We start from the raw sequence: 25,245 nt of genomic DNA on the forward strand, positions 1-25,245 counted from the left end.
CTTTCCAGACAACGTTTTACTGTAAGAGCTGACATTATCACAGTGTGGTGTAACTTTTCATTGTGCTGATTCATTCCAAAGCCCTGTTCACTTTTGCAGACTCTATCCTCTTTTCTGTGAAAGGGTGATACTTTTATCTATATATATCTTCTGGCTCAGTCAAACTAAAATAGCAAGGAGCAAGCTAAAGGTGTTTAAAAAAAAAACACAGGGTGGTTATTTTTGTGATTCTCCATAATCATGGTGGTGATCAAATGTTTGACAATAAGATTATGTTCTTTAGAAACCATTTTGGAAAGCAGATGTTTAAAATTCAGACTTCTCGTTTGAGTTACATATTCAGATTTTATTACCATGTGCTTTTCATTTTGGAGATAGGCAGATGTGTTTTGCTCTATTTTGGTTCTTGAGCTTGCCAGGCCTTCTCTCTGATTTGTCAGGATGTCTGTGATGCCTGTCCCTCGGGCATTAAAACCAGCAGAACTAGCTGGGTCCATTTTTCGGCAATGTGTGCAACTTCTGCAAATGGCTTTCCTTCTCCAGTCCCTCATTTCCTCCTCAGTGAGTAAGAGAAATTGGACCAGAAAACCTCAGAAGGACCCCTTCTAATTCTCATTCTATGGTTTTAAGGTTGTAAGCGCCTGTAGGCCCTTGCAGGAATACTCAGTCTTTCTAGCCTGTGTTGATGACTCTCTGCCTGGAACCGTTAACTCTACGTTGCCTCTAGAGTGTGCTTGGACATTCAGCATGAGCTGTCTCATGCACTTCCTGAGTTGTTTCATGAGCCTAGTCTCATTTTACAAACAGTGGGCCATGTCCTCTGTGATGTTTATTTTCTCTTCAGTCCTCTTGAGCTTGGTCTGGGGAGCCTTGGTGATGAGAGTTCTTGGGGATATTCTGTGTTATGACATTATTATTATTATTATGATTATTAAGACTGTTTCAGGTTTCCCCTGTTACAAGCAATATTTATTTTCATTTTATTTTAAAGGTACAAAATGGAGAGAGAGTTCAGGTCTTCAGTCCACTGATTGACTCCTCAAATGCCAAACAGCTGAGTCTGGGCCAGGCCAAGCCCGTAACCTAGAACTCCAACCAGCTGCCTCCCAGGGCAGGAAGCTAGACTTGGAAGTGGGGCTAGCACCTGAACCCTGGCACTCTGATAATGGGATGCAGATATCCCCAGCAGCGTCTTAATTGCCATGCCAAACACTCCACAAACAATATTTTTATGAATGTCTGTATATTTAGATAAGTGGGAATATTTTTCATTGCGAAATCTGTTGCCAGAATGTAATGGTGAAACAGTCTGGATGCTGGTCTTTGTTGCGTGATGCAGAGTGAGTTATTTAACCTCTTTCAGCTTCCATTTACTCATTTGTAAATAATGCCCCCTCCCCCCAGCTGTGGCCCAGTAGGTTAATCCTCCACCTGTGGTGCTGCTGGTCTCCCATGTGAGTGCTGGTTCTAGTCCCGGCTGCTTCTCTTCCAACCCAGCTCTCTGCTGTGGCCTGGGAAGGCAGTGGAAGATGACCCAAGTCCTTGGGCCCCTGCACCCACATGGGAGACCAGAAAGAAGCACTTGGCTCCTGGCTTCGGATTGGTGCAGCTCTGGCCATTGCGGCCATTTGGGGAGTGAACGAACAGACGGAAGATTGTCTCCCTCTCACTGTCTGTAATTATACCTCTCAAATAAATAAATAAAATCTTTTTTTAAAAAAATGAAGATAATAATTGTATTTTACCTCAAAAGATGGTTGTCAGTTCTAGCTGTCATAAGCTGTGGTATATAGTAACACCTGCTAATGATAATGGGTCACTTGTAGCAATGTGCCTTACCTTTTTTTTTTTTTTTTCCAGCTATGACTCAAGCCTGAGATAAAGGAAATCTACTTTTGAGAAAACAGAAAACTTTTTTCCTTTGGTTGGAATCTTCAACACAGCCAGTGAAAACAGAGCACTATGTTTCCTTTCACTGATCTATCACTGTTGTTTCCAAGAAAGAATGGGAGACAATCCTAGACTTCTACCATAACGCAGAGTAACATGTAGACTTGATGCACACGATGTTCACACAGTGAGAGTCATAAAGATACAAAGTGGCATTGTTTACATTACTAGAAAATTCTTAGTTTTCCATGGCAATAACCCATTTATGAGAGAGTTTTAGCCCCTGGAATAGACAAAGGACCACATGCCTTGGGAGGCAGATCAGCCTGGGGTTGCTGTCACACTGATCCATCTCTGGCAGCATCACAGAGCAGGTGCCAGAGGTGCTGTGTGTAGTCCTCCTAAAACAGACAGGAGTGAGCCCACCGAGAGCCAGGAGGGGCGGCAGTGCGGTGCTAACAGAGAGGGGACTCAGCTGTGCTGTCTTCCTTCACAGAGGCGTTACTTGAGAAGGAAACTGACAGGCCATGGGTCAGGTCTCAGTGACATCATCATTCCCGTTGGTGGCAGTATACAATTTACACACCTTAATTGCTCCTGAGCTGCAGCGTCCTTACAGTTGTCTCTGCTGCTAACAAAGCGTGATGCTAGTTCACTGTGAGCATCCAGACTTGCTCCTTTGAATTCTGCGCTCCAGTGACTTAACTTTCCTTTCAGCATATGTGTGAAAAGAATGAATAATGATCACTCCAGTTTTCCTTCTGTAGTGTCTTGAACAAAATGGTTATTCCCAGATTGTACATTTTTTTTTTTTTTTTTTTTTTAAGTAAGATGGACAGGTTGGGCTGGAGGGAGGGAGGAACTCGCCTAGGTTTGCCTCCCCTGTTCTTTGCTCTGAGCTGGGAAGTGTACAGTTGGCGGCCTTTTTTCTTTCTGTCTTCAGGACAGAAGTAGACTCACTCACTGCTCTTGCGCTCAGTCAGCTCTTTCGTGGGGACCCCACAGCCGCCAGCAGGGCTGCCCAGTTGGCAAGCACACTCCACCGGCCCTGTGGTGCCAGTGCCTCCTCGATGTGCGTAATTGTTTGAAGGCAAAGTTTGTTCTCTTAGGTGTTACTGCTTTTGCAAAAAAGAAAAAATACTATATATATATATGTACTATATATATATAAATATATAACTATCAATCACTTCTGTCCTTGAGAAAGTCTTGAATGAACAAAGAATTTATTCCATTGCATTAGTTGATTGTATAGAGGCGCCCTGTTTCATCAGCAGAAGAGGCGAAAAGGCCGTGTGTAAGTTTTTGGTACTGTGTACCACCTGTTGTTGTTCTAAAGCGAAGTATTCATGTACGTAAACCATATTCTATTTAATTGTGTTTGATTTTAAAAAATATATATATGAATTATATTTAAAATCGTGTCAGCTTTCTGCTTTCAGGGCATTTATGGCTCTTCTGTTGAATATCTTAATCCTTCCAAATAATTCCATTTGCTTTACAAAACCCCTGAACTTGAGCCACTACTGGACTTAGCCTTGTGTTTGCACTGTATGGCATAGACCTGAGGTTTTTATTAAGGATATATGCTGTGATTAACTTATTTTGTTCTTTTTAACAAGAATATTTTCATCTATCTCACCTTGTTTCAATCTATGATGGAAAAGCAATACAAAGGTCATAGAATAAACTGGTTTGGGGTAACTCTGGCTGCCTCTGCATGTTGTGGAGTAACAATTTCTGGAAGATTCTAGGCTCTTTAAGCTGATGCGTTCAGTGAGATCATTTCTGATGGTTTCTTGGTATACGTTTTGTGCTTCTGTGCGGGAGATCCCAGTAGCTGTAAGCCTGTGGTGGAGGGAAGAGCAAGTTGGAGGTTTCGTTACCTTTTTTCTGCTCCACCCCCCAACCCACCTCTGTGGTGAGATGCAGAAGTTGGAATTGGGTTCACCTGACATTGAGCACCCTTTGTGTCCCAGGCTCTGTTCAGGGCATCTGGAGAATATGATTCCCTGGCAGGGTTTTTATAGGTTCAAGGAATAAGCTTCACCTTTATCATGTCATTGACATCAAACACAAATTGTTTAAAAAGAAAAGATGCCAGTGAGAAAGTGATACCTCTGGTAACTTTGTGTCTAAATAACTTCTGTAAGATTGGTGAAAGTAAAAAGCAAATGTCAAACCAAATCCAGTGAAGAGCAATAAAACAGGGAGCAACTTTTTGTAACTTTATCTACGTGAGTTTTAGTATTGTGTAGAGCTTTCTGAATTGTAAGCATTTTACAGTACTGGCGCTTTAACTGGTTCGGTAGGAATCTGGAGGGGACGGTCACTCTGAGTTTACAAAGTTACAGACTTTTTTGTTGTTTTATGTAAGTGTTGAGAGCTAAGACCCTGATGGACGCAGCAGCTGACCTCTAGTGGTGCTGTCTGGGGACCTGACTGTCTCACAGTAACCCCTCCTGGCCCCCACCTACACTGGCACAGGAGTAGGGGCCACGATTCTGGAGGAAGACTTTGCTCTCCCACCGTTTCCTCCTTGTCCCCACATAACCAGCTGACTCAGGGTTGAACTCTGACCCAAACGAGCCTAATTCTTTATTTTGGGAGTTTCGCTTGGATAAGGAGAGATAGCAGTCGCCCTCTGGGGTAGTGGCTTGGAGGGTCACTTACCCAGGCAGGAGCCTGCATGTGCGGACAGGCCTGCGAGAGCAGCTGCCTTGGCAACCCTGAGGACTGCATGTGGCCCTGCACCCTTACTTGGACTCCATTAATCCCTCAGGTGTGCTTAGAATGAATTTTGAGTTTTTTCAGAATCAGTCTGAATTGAGTTTCTACTGCATGCAGCCAAGAGGCCGTAATAAAAGGACCATGGCTCTGATTCCTGGTGACCCTGTGTACTCAGCATGTCTGCAAAGCACTGCTGAATTCTGGAGCATTTCCCTTTTGTAAACTTTCCCTGATCATCTTGTGTTTTTTTCTCAAAACGGAATCCTAATCTAATGTAAATGAAAGACACTCACTCTTCCTTACAGTGAGGAGTGAGGAAGGGACAGGGTAGGTGCCAACATCCTGTGGGGCGGTGACCACTAGGACTCAGGACAGGGGTTGTCTTCCTGTCTCCCGACTTCCTTCTCCACTCTCAGCAACTCTGCTAAACCTGGAAACACAGGGTGTTCCAGGTAATGAGTGCCCGACACAAGCTTAACATAGAGGAAGGGGGTAATGATTACAAAGTTTGTAAATGCTGACCACTTCTATGGATGCGGCAAGGTCTCTGGCATTTGGCTGGAGGCACAAAGGGAAAGTGGGCACCAGTAAACCCTGTGAGGCGACAGCATCAGCAGCCGCAGTAGTAGCTGCCCTCTGATCCCCTTACAGGTGGTCATTGTGAGCCCTGAGGGAGCCGTCCCCTGCGTGGGCAGAATCGGGAGTGGCTTGGAGCAGGGAGGATGGGGCTCTGCCTCCGGGACAGGCCTCGGGGTCATTCGTGACCATGTAGGATTTCTGCCCAGTTTGGCACACAGGCAAGGTGTTCCTTTGGTACTGCCTACTGTGGCACATTTAGGATGCCACAGACCTCACCTGGAATCCTTAGGCCTCTCGCCTAAGGGTGATAGCGCATCCACCACCTCCTAGCACCCCATGAGGCACTGCAGGACTGAGCCCTTTAGTGTCCCCTGAGTAGCCCTTGTAAGCACAGGCTGGAACAGTAGGCAAGGAGCCTAGGAAGAGCAGACTTGACTTCACCTCCCAGGGAACCAGGATTTGCCAGGGAGTCCATGAGAGACGAAGGCTGTGACAGCTGTGGCGTTTCTCCCAGCCTCAGATTTCCAGTCTCTTGCCTTAAAGGTGCCTTCTTCAGTCTCATCCCTGAGTGATTCCAAGCCAGCCTCTGCCTGAATCATGGGAAGGATCTCACATACCGTACCTGTGGAGGAGGCTCTGACTTGAAGAAGCACCTCGCCAGGACTTAGGGCTTCGGACTAAGGGCAGCTCTTAAGTCTGGACCCCAGCCTCACCAGCTCCCCAGAGCCCAACAAAAGCACCCAGGTGTTAGTTTCCCGTGGCCAACAGCAACCTTTGTTCCTTCTAATTACAGAACAACTGATGTAGTGAATGTTTACTCTGTTATAACAAAGCTGGGCACTGTTTACAGTGCAAGGGCACAGGAACAAAGTAAACAAACTTGGAAGCCCCACAGAGCTTGCTTTCTACTGAGGAGGCGGTGGAAGTTGCGTCTAGAATATATGTTGTTACTTTGGACTCAAGCTGACTTTTTGAGCCCAGGTTTAACTTCCTTTATTCCTCAAAAGAAATCACTGGGTCTCCCCTTGGACCACCCCAAGGAGAGCTACAGCTTAGGGAGGGAAAAGGCCGCGATACCCTCTCAGCCCCATGCCCTGTGAGGACCAGATGCTGTATTTTTTTTAAAGCATTTTATTTTATTTTATTTTATTTACAGGCAGAGTGGACAGTGAGAGAGAGAGACAGAGAGAAAGGTCTTCCTTTTGCCGTTGGTTCACCCTCCAATGGCCGGTGCACTGCACTGATCCGATGGCGGGAGCCAGGTACTTCTCCTGGTCTCCCATGGGGTGCAGGGCCCAAGCACTTGGGCCATCCTCCACTACACTCCCTGGCCATAGCAGAGAGCTGGCCTGGAAGAGGGGCAACCGGGACAGAATCTGGCGCCCCGACCGGGACCAGAACCCGGGGTGCCAGCGCCACAGGCGGAGGATTAGCCTAGTGAGCCGCGGCGCCGGCCTCAGATGCTGTATTCTTCCATTCGTTTGCTGCAGACCAGGTGTAGGCACTTAACCTGGGGTTGGGCACCTGGTTAGCAAAAAGCCTGCTCTCTGAGATGGTCAGGATGAGCTTCTCTGTGAACAGGGTAAGGCTTAGAGGACGCCAGAGGATCAGCCCCAACCCCCATGGCTCTCTGAGTTCTACTTAAATGATGGTAAGGACTGGCCAGCGTAATCCAGTATGTGCTCGTTCCAGGCACTATCACAGCCTTACAAAGGAAGTACTTGTTTTTCCCTTAGAAATGAGGACAGTAGTTGTTTGCTCTTGTCTCGTTTTGCAGCTCATTCGTACTCGCCACAGGCTAGTATGGCAGATGCTGAAGGCTTAAGAAAACTGGTGGCTTTAAAATGAAAAACATTCCATCCGTTACCTTAAAGCAGTAGTTCTTAAACTTGCACCCGCATCAGGATCCCCCAGAGACTTCTTAAAACGTAGAGTGCTGGGCCTAACCCGAGTTTCTGACTTACTAGGTTTGGGTTAGGGCCCGAGAATTTGCATTTTTCACAGATGGACAGATGATTATGCTGCTTTGGAGTCGACACTTTTGTGGATCACTGCCTTAAAGTCTTTCCAGCAAATCGGGAAATCAACGTTTCCATTTATTGGCTATATAGAAGTATAGTTTGAGGCGCATTACCCATGATTCACTCAACACGAGTCCTTTGTTAGTCAAATGTGTATCAATGCTGAGAGCACCCAAGCCCCACCCCACTGTCTCATCATGAGAACCTGGCCAGCGCTGAGGCCATCAAGGCCATCCTCACTGGGGTGGAGCTTAGCAGAGGCCACCACACAGCAGTCACAGACCCGGTGCCTTTGCTGGGGACGGGGAGCCTGACAGTCCCCTAGGTCTGAGACTTTGCACTGTTGGGAATCACACCTAAGTCCCCATGGACCGTTTTGCACTAATCCTGCCTCGTTCATGTCCTTCCAGCTTACCTCCCAGCTCCTTGCTGCCAGTTACCCTCCAGGATCCTGACCATGACTTTCCTGGTACCTCATTTCTTCCTTTCTTTCTCATTTGCCGAATCTCCCTCCTGACCATTTGTTCTCCAGCATGCGTTTCCTGATGGCCTGTTAATGTGACTATGCTAGGTGCTGAGGACACAGTCATACCCAGGACAGACAGACTGCCCGCCCTCCCTGTGGTCTAGGAAGCGAGGAATTACAAGTGGGGTGAGCGCTGTAAGGGTAAGGAAGCTTCCGGGGGGGATTTAGGTGGACACCCTCATCCCCTATGACTTACACTCCCTGGTCATCTCAGTCTTTCTGCCTATCCTACACGTCTCCTCTCCCTCAAGGTGCCGCTATTTCACAGTCCTAACTACATATCCAGGCCACTCTTAACCCCCTCCCCAGCTGGAGCAGGACTCCGTGTCCAGGTTGTCCACCAGCACCTGCTCCTGGCCGGTGCTGCCACCACAGTTTTGCTCAGACTCCTCACTGAAACCCTTGACCACCTGGGAGCCAGTCCTCCGCCATCTGGCTGCAGGCGGCCCCTGGCTTGCTCTCCAAGTCTGTGATACACCACTCCTTTCTCCATGCCTTTGTTCCGCCCCCGGAAGCGGCACTGGCCATGGTGACCATCGGCCCAGCAACCTGTGGCCTGTGGTTCTTTACCTGTTCTTTTCTCAAGAATGGGAAAATATTGAGGATGGTGTTTTACTCCACCCGTAACCAAACTCGGTCATCTGCCGCAACTGCTCTACCTCTGGTTTCTTCTCACACGTGTTAGCCCACAGCAACCTCAGATGGGGCAAGTCTGAATGGTCAGAGATTCCTCCTGTGGGAGTGGGTTGAAAGAAGGGAGGGAAGGAACTTACTCATTCCAGGAAGATACTCCTTCACCATTACAAGGGTCTAGTTTTGTAAACCAGCTTTTCAGAGAGCAATTTCAAAAGCAGTTAAGTGAGCAGTTCTGGTGCAAGGACTACAGACATCAGCCTATAACTTGGGGGTGGGGGGATGACAGTCCTAAGGGGGTGATTTGCATGAAACTCTCCAATGAGAGTGTCAGATGTGTGTCTTCAAAGTGCTGCAATCAAACACCTTAGACACGAGAGACGAGGTGCACGTCCGAGACACTGGCTATAGGTATCATGAAGACATTGATATCCAAGATTCTTGTAGAGAATTTGAATCAGATTGTTATTTGAAATATGAGAATGGGGAAAAAGCAATATTTTGTATTAATGTATTATTGTATATAATGTTATTTTAAATAAGCATGTGTAACTAAATTAATAAATTAGATACTATAATGACATCTGACTTACTTCATTGACATTCCTGAATGCTTAAGCACTCAGACTGAGACCTTGAATTTTTTTTTTAATTTCTTCCATAGTGATAAAATATGGATTTGCTGCTTGTCACCTGCCAAACAGATTCCAAATTCAGACCCTGAATTACACATCTCCTGCTCTTTCCTCCACGGGTTTTTAATTCTTAGAGTCAAGGTGAACATACTATAAAATGACCTCTCCAGGGTGGACATTTGTCCTACTGGGTAAGCTGCCAGTTAGGATGCCTGTCCCACATCAGTGTGCCGGAGTTAGAATTCTTCTGGCTTCTGACTCCAGCTCCCACTCATGCAGACTCTGGGAGGCAGGCAATGATGGCTTAAGTAATTGAGTCGCCACCCAGGTGGGAAAATCAGAAGGTGTACCCATTTTCTGGCTTTTCAGAGCCACCCAGCCTCTGCCTTTTTGGGCATTTTTAGTTGAGAGACCAAGAGATAATGGTGGTATCTCTCCCTTTGAAATTAATAAAGCTCTTTACATTGATTAGGGGCCAGCTTTGTATCACAGAGGGTTAAACCACTGCTTGCAATACAGGCATCCCATATTGGAGTGCCATTTTCAGTCCTGGTAGTTCTACTTCTGATCTAGCTCCTGGTTAATGCACCTGGGAAAGCAGCAGAAGATGACCCAAGTCTGTGGGCCCCCGACACCCTTGTAGGAGACCAGGTGGAGTTCTGGCTTTTTGCTTCTGCCTGGCCCAGCGCTGGCTGTTATGGGCATTTGGTGACTGAACCAACAGATGGAAGATGTTTCTCTCCCCTGGTCTCCCCCCTCCTCCGTGGCCATGTGTATCACTCTGCCTTTTGAATATGTCAACAAATCTTTGAAGAAAATTTACAGTGCCCTCGCCCTTCACTGTGTATAAAGAAGTTTTGCTTATCTTTGAAAACTAGCTCACTTCTGCCATCTCCTGCCAAGGTCTCCCCTGACGCCCTCTCTGGCTGACTTTCCCTGGTGACTTCCCCAAACAGTGTCCAGTTTGACCTCATTGGAAGTCTGTTCTGGCCCTGTCTGCCCCATCAGATGGGAATGAGTTTTCTCAGGAACGGCCTGAGTTTGACCTCCAGGGAATATGACCCAGAAAACTGCTAGAATAAACAGAAGTGTGCTTTAAGTGGAGAGTGCTCATCTTTCTGAGTGCATCTGCCCAGCCTCTGAACTAAGCCTGCCTGTAGCTCAGGGCAGAAAGATACTTTTCTGCTCTTAGCAAGAGGCTCATCCTGAGCTGTCCCTGGGCTAGCCCAGTAGTTCACAGGGTATCATTTTCTGGTGCTCAGGGGTCCCCAAGACCTTTTGTAGAGGTCTACAAGATCAAAGTTACCTTCTTAACACTAAGATGTGGGTTGCCATGGTCACCATGTGACTGTTGGCACTGACAGTGCAAAAGCCGGAGTGGGTGAGACTTCCGTCACCTTAGCAGGAATCTGGACAGTGACACTAAACTACCAATCATATTCTTCACCACCACCTACTGGAAAGAGGAAAGCTAGTTTCCCATAGGAATGTCCTTGATGAAGCAGTAACAATCACTCATTCTACATCTCGACCCCATAGTGTGGATTTTTACTGTGTGTGAGTCAATGGAAAGTCTACTTCCAAGCCAGCTTCCTGCTCGTGTGCCTTTAGGAGCAGTGAGTGATGACCAGAGGACTTGGGCTCCTGCCACCCGTATAGGAGACCCAGATGGAGTTCCTTGGTCTTGGCTTCAGCCTGGCCATTTGGGGACTGAACCAGCAGATGGAAAATTTGTTCATTCATTCATTCTCCCTCTGTGCCTTTCAAATAAATTAAAAAAAATATTTTTTTAATTTTAGAGAACACTCCTAACTATTGATTACTTCCCAAATTTCTGCAACAACCAGGGCTGGACCAGGCTGAAGCCAGGAGCTGGAAGTACCATCCAGGTCTCCCACATGGGTTGCAGGAACCCAGCTTCCTTGAGCCATCACTGCTACCTCGCAGGAGCTAGCGTGATGTGGATGTAGGCCTCTTAGCCCTAGGCCAAACGTCTGCCCCCACGGAAAGCTCTGCCACATACCCAAGTAGGATCTTTGTCTCCAGGAAAAGCACGTGTGCTGTTGTCAAGTCTTGAGCAGACTTGGCCATCATTTTCATGGACCATCATTTTTCCTTGAAAGAACAGTTGACAAAACTACTTATACTTGATATTTAAAAGACATTTTCTTGAACATGAATTAAGTGAGCCTGTCATATCAAGGAAAAGAATATTGACATAACTTACTGCCAAGGACAAAATTTGAGTCTTCAAGAACTAACTGATTTTGGCAGAGGGGTATTTGCCGCTATGAGCTTGATAATTTCCCAATGCCTATTAGTTCAGGTGAGATGTAGGTAGCAAATGTCATTTAAGATATGTGTAATACTTACCTGGCAGGGGAGATACCATGATCATGAAGGTGGTTTTCCCAGGGCGAGGCTTAGCCATTGCCCTCCAGATGTGCTGACCCCTGCAGTTTCCCCAAATGTGGGAAACTCGACTGCATAATTTGTGGTAGTGGGGAACTGCATTCACACTCTTCCCCTAATTAAAAAAAATTTGTAATACATTTGGAAGATCTGCGTAACTCAGTGAGCCAGTGTTTTCAAATGACCAAAGCATGGTGTACAAAACCGTGCATTGGTAAAAAGGATCCATTGAAAGTGCAAGATGTAATCAATAATTTTGATAGAATATGCAAAGTTCATTGATATGACCTAGATTCTATATTGTAACTAGTCTTTAAGAAACACCCACTTGGGGCCGGTGCTATGGTTTAGCAGGTAAAGCCGCCGCCTGAAGTGCTGGCATCCCATAAGGGTGCCGGTTCGAGTCCCGGCTGCTCCACTTCCCATCCTGCTCTCTGCTATGGCCTGGGAAAGCAGTGGAAGATGGCCCAAGTCCTTGGGCCCCTGGTTCTGCTTGGGAGACCCAGACAAAGCTCCTGGCTCCTGGCTTCAAATCAGCGCAGCTCCTGCTGTTGCAGCCAACTAGGGAATGAGCCAGCGGATGGAAGACACACACTCTCTCTCTCTCTCTCTCTCTCTGCCTCTCCTTCTCTCTCTGTGTAACTCTTTATTTCAAATAAATCAATCTTTTAAAAAAAAAACACCCACTAGTCAAATTCTGATCCAGTATCATGAATATCCATCAATCCTGAAGAATCTATTGAGTTACTCCTCCCCTTTCCAACTACGTTATCAGTTTGGCCAGATTTTCTTCTACTCTAATAGCAAATACCACAGATCGAATGCAAAAAAAGATAAAGAAAATCCAGTTATCCACTTTTCTCAAAATTTGGTTTGGAAAATATCAATTTTTTCATTGTGTGTTTTATGTGCTGATTTATAATGGGCATAGTGTTGCTCATAAATAAAAATAAATATAATTTAAATTCCTTAGTTCTAAATACAGTAAATATGTCAGGAGTCTTCAGACTAAATATTTAAGAACTGCCAGATTAATTAAGGAAATGACAAAAATGCTGAAACACAGGCCAGCGTTGTGGCACAGTGGGTGAAGCTGCCTCTTCAGATGCCAAGACCCCTATCAGAGTGCTGATCTGATTCCCAGCTACTCTGCTGCTGATCCAGCTTCCTGCTAATGCACCCTGGGAGGCAGGAGATGACAGCTCCAAGTATTTTGGCCCCTGCCACCTACGTGGGAGATCTGGATGGAGTTGTAGGCTCCTAGTTTTGGCCTTGCCCAGTCCTGGCTGTTATGAGCATTTGGGGAGAGAACAAGCAGATGGAAACACATACTCACTTGCCCTCTCTCTTTTTCAAGTTGGATGAGAATAAATAAAAACAATCTTTTTTAAAAAGTGAACACAAAACTAAGGAACAGTATGGGAAAGGAATGGACAAAAGAGAAATGAAGTTGGACCAGCGTGGTGGTGCATCCCGTATCTGAGTGCCAATTTGAGTCCCAGCTGCTCGGCTTCTGACCCAGCTTCTTGCTAATGAGCCTAGGAAGCAGTGTCTGATGGCCAAAACTTGAGTTCCTCCCACCCATGTGTAAGGCCTGGATGGGGCCGGTGGTCACTAGCTAATCCTCCGCCTGCGGCACCAGCTCCCCAGGTTCTAGTCCCGGTCGGGGAGCCGGGTTCTGTTCCGGTTGCTCCTCTTCCAGTCCGCTCTGCTGTGGCCCGGGAAGGCAGTGGAGGATGGCCCACGTGCTTGGGCCCTGCACCCCACGGGAGACCAGGAGAAGCACCTGGCTCCTGGCTTCGGATGGGCGCAGCACGCTGGCCACAATGCGCCGGCCGTAGCGGCCACTTAGGGGAAAAACCAACGGAAAAAAGGAAGACCTTTCTCTCTGTCTCTCTCTCACTGTCTAACTCTGCCTGTCAAAAAAATAAAAAATAAAAATAAAAAAAGACCTGGATGGAGTTCCTGTCTCCTGGCTTCATTCAGCCTAGCCGAACCCTAGCTTTTGCAGCCATATGAGGAGTGAACCAGTGGATGAAAGATTTTCTCTCTCTTATTTCAAATATATTTGAAAATATAGTTTCAAATATATGTCAAACTCTCTGAATTTCAAATATAAATCTTTTATAAGAAGCCCTTTCAATCTTTAAAAATAAGAATGAAGAGATATGTTGTGAGAAAAAACAATTCCAAGAGAAAATTTTAAGTTGTCTAATTATATGAAAGTAAGTTTATTTAATGACAAATTGAAAATTATAGTAAGCTTTTTAAATCTTTCCACTTGCAAAATTTTGAGACTTGTCCAAATGATTTAGGAACTCAATGAGTGAAGATGAGCAAAAATTAAGTAAAACACCAATCCCAATAAATTATTTGATAATAAAGATGTTAAATATGTTTTTTAAAGAGTCCTTGACATTATTACAAGGATTCTGGACTCAACACCATGAGCAGTATTGTTAATATTAGGAGACATTCTCTACATAGTATATTCATTTTTTAAGCAGGAATATTACGACTTTATTGTCTCTATAATGAAAGAAGATGAAGCTTCGAACTGGATCTCTTGAGCCCTTGTCTTATCTCCTCCCAGTTGGAAACGTTTGCATCTCTTAATAGCCAGCATTCTGTTAGATCCGGAGGCAGACTCCATGCGTTCACGCCTCAGCACAATCTTCTTTGGAGCTTTAGCCTTTTTCTGGAAAATCCGCTTAGTCTGCCTGCCATAGCCACTCTGCCTCCCCTCATAATGCCACTTTCCCTGGGCATGCGGAGACGCTTTGTCTTTCTCGTACTGTGTCACTTTGGTGCCCACCATGCTTCTTACAGGTCTGGTGAATTTCATTGGCACGGACAGTCAGTAAGTACGTCTTAAGTGACCTTATTACATTAAGTGTAATGAAGAAATGAAAAGAGATTGATATAGTTTCCCTCTCTGTCTCCCTCCCTCCCTTCCTCCCTCCCTCCTTTAAGATTTATTTATTTGAAAGGCAGAGCAATAGAAAGGGAAAAACATCTTCCATCAGCTGGTTCACTCCCCAAATGGCCACAGCAGCCAGAGCTGGGCCAGGCTAAAGCCAGGAGCCAGGAACTCCATTCAGGTCTCCCATGTGGGTGGCAGTGTCCCAAATACGTAGGCCATCTTCCACTGCCTTCCCAGGCACGTTAGCAGAAAACTGGGTCAGAAGCCAAGTAGCCAGGACTCGAATTGGCACTCTGATATGGGACACAGGTGTCCCAAGTAGTAGCTTTCCCCTCTGTGCCACAATACTGGCCCCTGTAATTCCTTGTATTAAAGCAAGGCTGGGGGTAGGGGATGCCAGTGCTCTGGTGAGCTGGATTCACACACCGGGAAACTCTATTTCCTCCTCATGCCCCTAGCCAGTTACTACCCCCAAAGGGAATAGTGTCATGACTTCCTTAACAAACAACAACACCAAAACCAAAAGATTAGATTAAATATTTTAAAAATGGGACAGAGATCTTCCATCTGCTAGTTCACTCCCCAGATGGTCACAATGGCCAGTGCTGAGCCAAGCTGGAGCCAGGACCTTCATCCAGGTCTCCTACATAGGTGGCAGGAGCCCAAACACTTGGGCCATCTTCTGCTGCCTTCCCAGGCGCATTAGCAGGGAGCTGGATCGGAGGTAGAGCAGCTGGGACAGGAACTGGTGCCCATATGGGAAGCCAGCATCACAGATGACATACTTGACATTGACAAGATACTAAGTGCTGTTTTTTTTTTTTTTTAAGTGTTTGTACCAATTTATACCACAACACTGCAGTGTGAGGGTTCTCTGCTCTGCCTTGCATCAACACTTGGTGGGGTCAGTGTCTTTAGCCATTTGGCGGGTGTGACAGTGCAGTCTAAGTCTCTCCTTGGCAGGCTGTAAGCTATATATTATATGGCCCGCCGGCACCGCAGCTCACTAGGCTAATCCTCTGCCTTGTGGCGCCAGCACACCAGGTTCTAGTCCTGGTCGGGGCGCCAGATTCTGTCCCGCTTGCCCCTCTTCCAGGCCAGCTCTCTGCTGTGGCCAGGGAGTGCAGTGGAGGATGGCCCAAGTTCTTGGGCCCTGCACCCCATGGGAGACCAGGAGAAACACCTGGCTCCTGCCATCGGATCAGTGCAGTGCGCTGGCCGCAGCGTACTGGCCGTGGCGGCCATTGGAGGGTGAACCAACGGCAAAGGAAGACCTTTCTCTCTGTCTCTCTCTCACTGTCCACTCTGCCTGTCAAAAAAAAAATTTATATTATATGGCCCAGAGCTGTCCCGTGTGGCAGGGGTCAGGGACAGAGCAGTCACCTCACCGCTGGAGCCGTGATGAGCAGCCCTTAAGGACTGCAACTTCCTGGCATTTGGTTGGTCAATCAGAAGGTGGTTTGAAAATCAAAGTGCGGCCAGCGTTGGGGTGCAGCAAGTTAAGCCACTGATTGGGATGCCCGCATCCTACACTGGAGTGCCTGGTTCAAGTCCTGGCTACTCTGCACTTCCGATCCAGCTTCCTGCTAATGGACCTGGGAGGCAGCAGATGTTGATGGCCCAAATGCTCAGGTCTCTGCCACCATTCATGTGGGAGAATCAGATGGAGTTCCTAGCTCCTGGCTTTGGCTTGGCCCAGGCCTGGCTGTTACAGGCATTTGGGGAGTCAATCAGTGGGTGGAAGATCCCTCTCCCCACTGCCATCACTTTGCTTTCCAAATAAATAAATAAATCTTACCAAAAAAAAATCAAAGTTACTTGGGAGAGGGAGGTGGTGGATTTGTTGCTTTCATTCCCTGGGATTCTTGTGGCATCACCAGACCCTGGATTTGGAGACAGGGCTCCTCCTCCTAATAACTCCAGTTCCTGGGGCCGGCGCTGGGAGTAGAGGGTAAAGCTACCACCTGCAACACCGGTTCAAGTCCCAGCTGCTCCACTTCTGATCCAGCTCTCTGCTATGGCCTGGAAAAACAGTACAAGATGACCCAAGTGCTTGGGCCCCTGCACCCATGTGGGAGACCAGGAAAAAGCTCCTGGCTCCTGGCTTTGGATCAGCACAGCTCCGGCCATAGTGGCCATTTGGGGAGTGAACCAGCGGATGGAAGCTCTCTCGCTCTCGCTCTCGCTCTCTCTCTCTCTGCCTTGCCTTTCCTTCTGTCTCCGTGTAACTCTGACTTTCAAATCAATAAAAAAAAAAAACAAAACCTCCAGTTCCTTGTTGCTTTGTTTTTCCCTAAGCTGATCTTCACCTGTCTTGAATTGAGAACTGCACATTCTGTGTAATAATCGTTTCCCAAACACACCAGACCCCTTCACTTCACTGAGATTTTACGGAATCTTTTGTAATCCTGCCACCTGCCATGCCATGCTCATTCTCAAAAGCCCAACTTCAGCGTCTTCTCTACAAAGGTGTCCCCGATTGTCCAGCCCTCCCAGTCTCTCCCCACAGTTAATAACTTGTATCTGGCGTTAGGGCGCTTGCCTATACGTGGGGCGTCTCCCTGCAAGCCCCTCCCACGCACGTGGCTCGCTCGCTCACCTCCTTCTCATGATTGTCCCCATGTGTCTGCTCAGCACCTTCTCCTCGGGCTGTAAGGTAAGCTCTATGAAGACAAGGATTTGTGTCTGCTTCATTTATGTATTCTGGTCCCAAGCCTCGGAAAATGCCTGGTTCCAGAGTAAAGGCTGCATTTGTTGAGTCAATAAATCTTGTCTCTTGCTTGACCGGATCACTCTGCCCTGTTTCCGCTGCTCTTTCCCTCACTGAACAACAAATTCCTGGTCTCAAGGACGGTGTCTGAAGCAGCTCTGTACTGTCTTAGCAACGGGCGCTTCCCACAAGCCAAGACAACTTGTTCAATGCAGAACAAAAACTGGAAGCAACTGATCAGATCCGTGTGGAATCAAAGGAGATCAAAGAGGGCTCTGGGCAAATGTGGAAAACGAGTCAGGTGGACAGGAGAACAGGAAGAGAGCTTCTACCCAGCGACAGCATCCCGCAGTAACCCGACAAGGCGGGAAGGTCGGGATTGAGCAGAGGGAGGAAGAAGATGAAACTGAGAAGGTAGCGAGGGGACACATCATTTCTTCATTCAGTGAGCGTTTAGTAGCTGAACAAGAGAGAGGTTTTGGAGTCATCAGTAGGGATAAAGCGACAAGAGGGGTTGAGACCAGAGAGTCCGGAAGAGGGAGTGCTGGGCTTTAGAAGCACCGAACTAGACCTTGTAAAGCCGCAGAAGCCCATTGAAGCGTCTCCTGGTAGGATTTTAAGAAACCTTTCCTGGTTTTTGTTTGTTTGTTTGTTTTAATATTATCTGTGCTTACAATAAAAGCAATAACAATTCATCGTAGGAAAATTTGAACACACAGAGAGCCATCCGGTGTTGGCCAAGAAACTCATGGCTCCTAGCCAGATCTGCTCACGGTTTTAGAAAGTAAGAGGGATGCTGAGAGCGGGTCTGAGTGCCTGTTTTTTTTGTGTGTGTGTCACTGTTTTTAAATGTATTTAGCTAAACATTTGTGTGGCTTTTCCAAAAAAAGGTACCAATGCTATTGTAATATACTTGCTGGAATTTCACACTCTTTTTTTTTTGGTTTGTTTATTTTTCTTCTATTTTTGCTGACCTCTCCCTTCCTCTTCTCCCAAGAGACTCATGTTAACAACCTAGTATGGATTTTTCCCATGGGAATACAATCACATAGAAACACATGGAGACGGGTGCTTATAAACACGCATGCAGACAGTACCCTTCCCATGTTTGTTAGAGGTATTAAAAGACATGATTCCATGGTACATACTCCACTGCAGTTTGCAGATACTTCAGAAAGGTTCTGGAAAAAGAAATGAAAAGGTAAGTTTACATGAGTGCAAAACATTTTGAAATCCACACATAGTTTTTTCTTTAAAAAAAAAAGATTCATTTATTTATTGGAAAGAGTGACACAGAGAGAGAGGAGAGGCAGAGAGAGAGGGAGAGAGAGGTCTTCCATCCGCTGGTGGTTCACTCCCCAGTTTGTTGCAATGGCCAGAGCTGCGCCGATCCAAAGCCAGGAGCCAGGAGCTTCTTCCTGGTCTCCCATGTGGGTGCAGGGGCCCAAGAACTTGGGCCATCCTCCACTGCTTTCCCAGGCCATAGCAGAGAGCTGGATCGGAAGTGGAGCAGCCAGGATTAGAACCGGTACCCATATGGGATGCTGGCGCTTCAGGCCAGGGCGTTAACCTGCTGTGCCATAGTGTCAGCCCCTAATTTGCATAATACCCAGTTGCAACCAACTTTTTGAAGACCCCCGCATATGCTTAGGTTTCAAAAAAATTTTTGCACCAAAATAAGCTTATGTTTCAATTACATTTTTTTATTTGACAGATTGAGTTAGACAATGAGAGAGACAGAAAGGTCTTCCTTCCGTTGGTTCACCCCCCAAATGGCCGCCACGGTTGGTGCTGTGCCGATCCGAAGCCAGGAGCCAGGTGCTCCTTCCTGGTCTCCCACGCGGGTGTAGGTGCCCAAGCACTTGGGCCATCCTCCACTGCCTTCCCGGGCCACAGCAGGGAGCTGGACTGGAAGAGGAGCAACCGGGACTAGAACCCAGCGCCCATATGGGATGCTGGTGCCGCAGGCGGAGGATTAACCAAGTGAGCCATGGCGCCGGCCCTATTACATTTTTTATGAACATCTTGAAGTACCCTCATATTACCGGATGGGATTCCTTCAAGCTGGCTGAAGCAAATCTAATTAACCCTTGTCAATAGTTGCATGCATATTAATGCCAGAGTGAGGGTGCACCAGATTCAGTTACTCCCTGTTGTCAGCCATTTACTATTTTGTGAGTGTTACTATGAAACATGCTACATTACATTTATCCTTTAGGTTTTGGTTCTTTTATTTCTTGGGACAGATTCCCTGGGGTGAAACTGCTAGGTTTGCTAGGATATGGACTTTTTAAAAAGATTTATTTTATTTATTTGAAAGACAGAGTTACAGAGAGAGGTAGAGCCAGAGAGAGAGGTCTTCTATCTTACTGGTTCAACCCCCAAATGACTGCAACAGCCAGAGCTGAGCCGATCCAAAGCCAGCAGCCGGGAGCTTCTTCTGGGTCTCCAATGTGGGTGCAGGGGCCCAAGGACTTGGACCATCTTCTACTGCTTTCCCAGGCCATAGTAGAGAGCTGGATTGGAAGGGGAGCATATGGGACTAGAACTGGTGTCCATATGGGATGCTGGTACTGCAGGCGGGGGCTTTAACCCGCTGTACCACAGCACCAGCCCCAAGGATATGGATTTTTAACTGTGATAGTTTTTCCAGATTACTTTCAGAAAATTCTGCCAGAGTTGCCATTTCTGCCTCTTTAAATTTTGCCAGCCCAAGGGCAGTAAAATGATATTTCAGGGTGAGCATTGTGAATAAGCTGCCATGGGGATGACTGTATCCCATATCAAAGCACCTGGGTTTGGGTCTTGCCTCTACTTCTGATCCAGCTTCCTGCTAATGCATACACTGGGAGGAAACAGGTGATGGCTCAATTACTTGGGTCCCTGCTACCCAAGTGCAAGACCCAGATGGAGTTCTGAGCTCCTGGCATCATCCTGGCACAAATCTACTGCAGGCATTTGGGGAGTGAACCAGCAGATGGAAAGATGGAAGATCTATCTCATTCTCTCTCTCTCTCTCTCTCTCTCTCATGCTCTGCATTTCAAATAAATAAAAATAAACACTTTCAATATTGGAATGTTTTTTAGATGAGATTTTGTTTTCTTTCATGTGCTTTTCCCTATAAACTTCCATAGATCTGTAAATCATTTGAATTTGCTATTGTGTGATTTGCCTGATCAGGCAAATCACATGATGGCGATGCATCAGAGCTCTTGGTAGAAATATATGTTATATATATACACACACACTCACACACACGTCTACAATGTGTCCACACAGAGTCATTTGACTTGAAAATCTTATTATTCCAAACCTATGATTTCCCTCTTGACTTTTTTAATGATATATTCGTGATACATTTTTAGTTTTCACCAAACACACTTTTCTGTTTTGTTTTCCCAGCTCCTTGGTTTCTCATGTTAATCAAGATGATCTTTTTTTTTTTGCCCTTTTTTTTTCTTTTTTATATTTAATTTTGAATACCTCTGAATTTGGGCTTTCCCTAAGGTATAAAAATGAAAACTGGCTCTCAAGTTTTTCTCTTTAGTCCTCTCAAGGTCATGTATTAAATGAGGCATCTCTTTTTGACAACGTCTCATTCATTCATTCAACACACAGTGGTTGTGTTGGGTACAAGGGCAGACACTGGGGGCCTTTCACAGGAGGACCACGTGGACGAAAGGTCATCTGAGAATCAAAGTTTAAAATCATCACAGAATGGCTCACAACAGAGGTTACAGGAAATCCTATGACTCCTACTCAGCGACATCTTTGAGTTGGGTCTGTTGCACAGCCTGCCATGCTGGCATCCCATATGGGCGCTGGTTCAAGTCCCGGTTGCTCCACTTCCGATCCAACTCCCTGCTAATGGCCTAGGAAAGCTTAGAAGATGGCTGAAGTCCTTGGACCCCTGCATGCATGTGGGAGACCCAGAAGAAACTCCTGGCTCCTGGCTTTGGCTTGGCCCAGCCTGGTCATTGCAGCCATTTGAGGAGTGAACCAGTTGGATGGAAGATCTTTCTCTGTGTCTCTCCTTTTTGGTAACTTTGCCTTTCAAATAAATAAATAAATCTTAGAAAAAAAAAAAAAAAGAATGTGTCAGTCAGAACACACCTGAAGAGCCAGCTTTGGAGTATGGGACTTAGGAACACTAGTGGACTGGGCTATCCATTCAAGGTAATTTATCAATATGCATAAGAGCCTTAAAATATTTATGCTCTTTCATCTAGTAATTATGATTCTGGAAATGTATCCTAAGGAAATAAATACGTAGGCAGAGATTTTATTTTCAATACTATAAACTAAATGCTATTTATAATAATGAGAAATTGGAACAGTCTAAATGCTCAGTATTCAAAGAACAGTTATATAAGCTATTGTACAAACTTGAGGCAGCCATTAAAAAGCTTGGGTTTTTTTGAGAAATATGTATTAATATGAGAAATATTTGACAATAAAACATGAAGTGGAAAAAATAGAAAAAAGAGAAAGCCAAGTTCTATGTGACAGTAATTCTGCATAAAAGTATATTTATAAATGTTATGTTTGTCTATCTGACTGTTACACAGATGTATTCAATTTGAGAAAGCTCAGTAAGCTATATGTTTACATTATTCACTATTTTTCTGTATGCATGACATATACCAATAAAATACTTGTTACACTTTGGTTTATAATATTTCATGATTATACCCAATTTTAAAAATGGAAATAAGTACAAAAGAAAAACAGTGTGCAAATCAGAAAGGAAGTAGGAACCTTAGAAGAGTAAAAAGGCAGAGTGAAGAGGACAGTCTGGAGGAGAGGGAGTATTTGTTAACTACTTCACACCCAGCTCCCTGCTGGTGCACCTGGGAAAGCAGCAGAGGATGGGCTAAGGTGCTTGGGCCCCTGCACCCACGTGGGAGACCAGATGAAGCTCCTGGCTCCTGGCTTTGGATTGGTCCAGCTCTGGCCATTGTGGCCATTTGGGGAGTGAGCCAGTGGGTGGTAGATCTTTCTCTCAATCTTTCCCTTTCTCTGTAACTCTGCCTTTCAAGGGATGGAAGACCTCTCTCTGTGTGTTTCTCCCTCACTCTCTGTAACTCTGCCTTTCAAATAAATAAAATAAATCTTTTCTTTTTTTTTGACAGGCAGAGTGGACAGTGAGAGAGAGACAGAGAGAAAGGTCTTCCATTGCCATTGGTTCACCCCTCAATGGCCGCCGTGGCTGGCGCCCTGAGGCCGGCGCACCGCGCTGATCCGAAGGCAGGAGCCAGGTACTTATCCTGGTCTCCCATGGGGTGCAGGGCCCAAGCACCTGGGCCATCCTCCACTGCACTCCCTGGCCACAGCAGAGAGCTGGCCTGGAAGAGGGGCAACCGGGACAGAATCTGGCGCCCCAACCAGGACTAGAACCCGGTGTGCCAGCACCACAAGGCTGAGGATTAGCCTAGTGAGCTGCGGCGCCGGCCCAAAATAAATCTTAAAGAAAAATATTTGAGTTACCATAACCTGGATGATACCTCCAACGACATTATCCAAGACCAGCAGATACCGTTGGCTTTGATTCTACTCACTCCAGACCCCTGAAGCCTCAGAGTCCCATGTAGCTTTGCAGTGCTGTGGGTAAGTAGTGGTCAATCATTACAGGCATTCTAGCCCTCAGGGCAGCTCAACTATTCACTCATCCAACAAGAATTTAGGAGGGGACAAAACTGACAGAGGCCTGTCCTCAAAGAGCTTACTCCCTAGTAGAAGCGGCAGACCATCAGTAGGAAGAATGAATGACAGGCAGGATGGCAGCTAAGGTATTAAGGAGAAAACTAAATGTGGGAAGTGAGGAAGGAGGTATGGAGGGAGGGATCTTTTTAGAGCAGGTGACCCTGAATGGCCTCACTGAGCAGGTGTCATTTGAGTGGAGACAACAAGGAAGGGAGGCTGTGATCCACAGGCGGGAGAGCACTCCAAGTTAACAGAAGAGCAAGCACACAGGCCATGAGTCAGGAGTCTGCGTCACCCAGTGAGACTGGAGCCGAGTCAACCGGGGGAAGGTGATTGTCGGTGACGTCACGGAGGCCAGAGACTGGGAAGCCTCGCAGGTCGTCATAGGAACTTGGGGTGCTGGCCTTGCGGGGTAGCGGGTAAAGCCGCTGCTTATGATGCCAGCATCCCTTACGGGCACCAGTTCATGTCCCAGTTGCTCCACTTCCAATCCTGCTCCCTGCTAATGGCCTGGGAAAAGCAGCAGAAGATGGCCTAAGTGTTTGGGAGCCTATCCCAGAAGGAGCTCTTGGCTCCAGGCTCCTGTCTTCAGCCTGGCCCACTGCTGGCTGTAGTAGCCATCGAGGAGTGAATCAGTGCATAAAAGATTCTCTCTCTCTCTCTCTTTCTCTTTCTCTCTCTGTGTGTGTGTCTGTTTCTCCTTCTCTCTCTGTAACCCTTTCAAATAAATGAAGAAATAATAAATAAATACATCTTTTAAAAAAGAAAGAACAAATGAACTAGGGCTTTTCCCCTGGGTCAGATGAGATTGTGTCAAGTTTTTGACAAAGAAATAACATGATCTGGGTTATTTTTATAAAAACAAAACAAAAGACTTCATTTTTAAAAGTAGTTTTAAATTCACAGCAAAAGTGAGCAGGAAATACAAAGAATTCCCGTATTTCCCCTGCCCGCCACCCCCAGCCCCACAAATAGCCTCCTCCACTTTTTTTTTTTAAAGATTTTATTTATTTATTTGTGAGGTAGAGTTACGGGGGTGGGGGGGGGGGAGACAGAGCAAGGTCTTCCATCCACTGGTTCACTCCCCAAATGGTCACAACAGCTGGAGCAGGGTTTGATCCGAAGCCAGGAGCTTCTTCCAGGTCTCCCATGTGGGTGCAGGGGCCCAAGCACTTGGGCCACCTTCTGCTGCTTTCCCAGGCCATACCACAGAGAAAATTGGATCAGAAGAGGAACTGCCAGACACAAACTGGTACCCATGCGGGATGCCGGTGCTGCAGGCGAAGGCTTAACCTACTGCCACACAGCACCTGCCCCGCCCATGATTAACACCCATCACGTGAGTGGTACATTGGCTATGATCAATGAACCTACATGGACTCTCCTAATCACTATAAGTCCATGGCTTACATTAGGGGCTATGGTGTGATCAAGATTTGACTTCAGGGGCTGGCACTGTGGCGTAGCGGGTAAAGCTGCCGCCTGCAGTGCTGGCATCCCATATGGGTGCCAGTTGGCATCTTGGCTGCTCCACTTCCCATCCAGCTCTCTGCTGTGGCCTGGGAAAGCAGTAGAAGATGGCCCAAGTCCTTGGGCCCCTGCACCCACGTGGGAGATCCATAGGAGGTTCCTGACTTTGGATCGGCTCAGCTCCAGCTATTGCGGCCAATTAGGGAGTGAAACAGCAGATGGAAGACCTCTCTCTCTCTCTCTCTCTCTGCCTCTCCTCTCTTTGTGTAACTCTGACTTTCAAATAAAAATAAATACATCTTTAAAAAGATAAATAAAATTAAAAAATTTTAAAAAGATTTAACTTTGGACCTCATGCAGATGTTAAATCCCAAAGTCATAAGTTGATGTACTTGAGCTAATTATGAGGTTTCAGAGGTGGACCTAGCAGGAGGTCATTAAGATCATTAGGGGCATGACCTTGGGAGGTAGTGCTTTTTTGTAAAGATTTATTTATTTATTTTAGAGGCAGAGTTAGAGAAAAACAGAGAGAAACAGAGAGGGAGGGAGGGAGGGAGGGAGAGAGGGAGAGAGGGAGAGAGAAAAAGAAAGAGAGAGAGAAATCCATTCACTAGTTCACTCCCCAAATGTCCCCTACAGCAGGAGTAGGGTCGATCCAAAGCCAGGAGCCTGGAACTTCTTCTGGTCTCCCATGTGGGCACAGGGCCCAAGCACTTGTGCCATCTTCTACTGTTTTCCCAGGCCATTAGCAGAACTCAAACCAGTGCCCATATTGGATGCTGGTGCTGTAGGCGGCAGTGTTACCCACTATGCCACAGCACTGGCCCCCTGCTGTACATTTTAATAATTGAACTAGTCCTCATAAACCAGCCAGCTGGCCCTCTGGACAATATTTGTGTATTGCAGCCTCTGAAAATGTGATTAACATGAACTTGAAGATGAAATCTCTCCCCTGGAACTCCTGGTGTTCATGAGACCTGCCAGGGTAAGCCAAGTCTGACACCCTGAATTC

General features: G+C 46.4%; 1 protein-coding gene and 1 non-coding gene across 3 annotated transcripts in view; both read left to right on the forward strand.

Annotated features, from left to right (window-relative positions):
• The window catches only part of AKAP10 (A-kinase anchoring protein 10), a 91,324-nt gene extending 82,364 nt beyond the window's left edge, over positions 1–8,960 (forward strand). For both annotated transcript variants that reach the window (XM_008270672.4, XM_008270671.4), the window contains exon 15: positions 1,861–8,960. In XM_008270672.4, the coding sequence (XP_008268894.2) occupies positions 1,861–1,866 (6 nt within the window). In that variant the 3' untranslated portion in view covers positions 1,867–8,960. The remainder of the gene's footprint in view (positions 1–1,860) is intronic.
• A 2,419-nt stretch (positions 8,961–11,379) lies between these two features.
• On the forward strand, positions 11,380–11,543 carry LOC127484554 (U1 spliceosomal RNA). The gene has a single exon (XR_007911617.1). It is a non-coding gene; the product is annotated as a U1 spliceosomal RNA (small nuclear RNA).
• Positions 11,544–25,245: the final 13,702 nt, after the last annotated feature.

The sequence above is a fragment of the Oryctolagus cuniculus genome, chromosome 17, assembly GCF_964237555.1.
Source record: "Oryctolagus cuniculus chromosome 17, mOryCun1.1, whole genome shotgun sequence".
In the NCBI taxonomy this organism is placed as follows: domain Eukaryota; kingdom Metazoa; phylum Chordata; class Mammalia; order Lagomorpha; family Leporidae; genus Oryctolagus; species Oryctolagus cuniculus.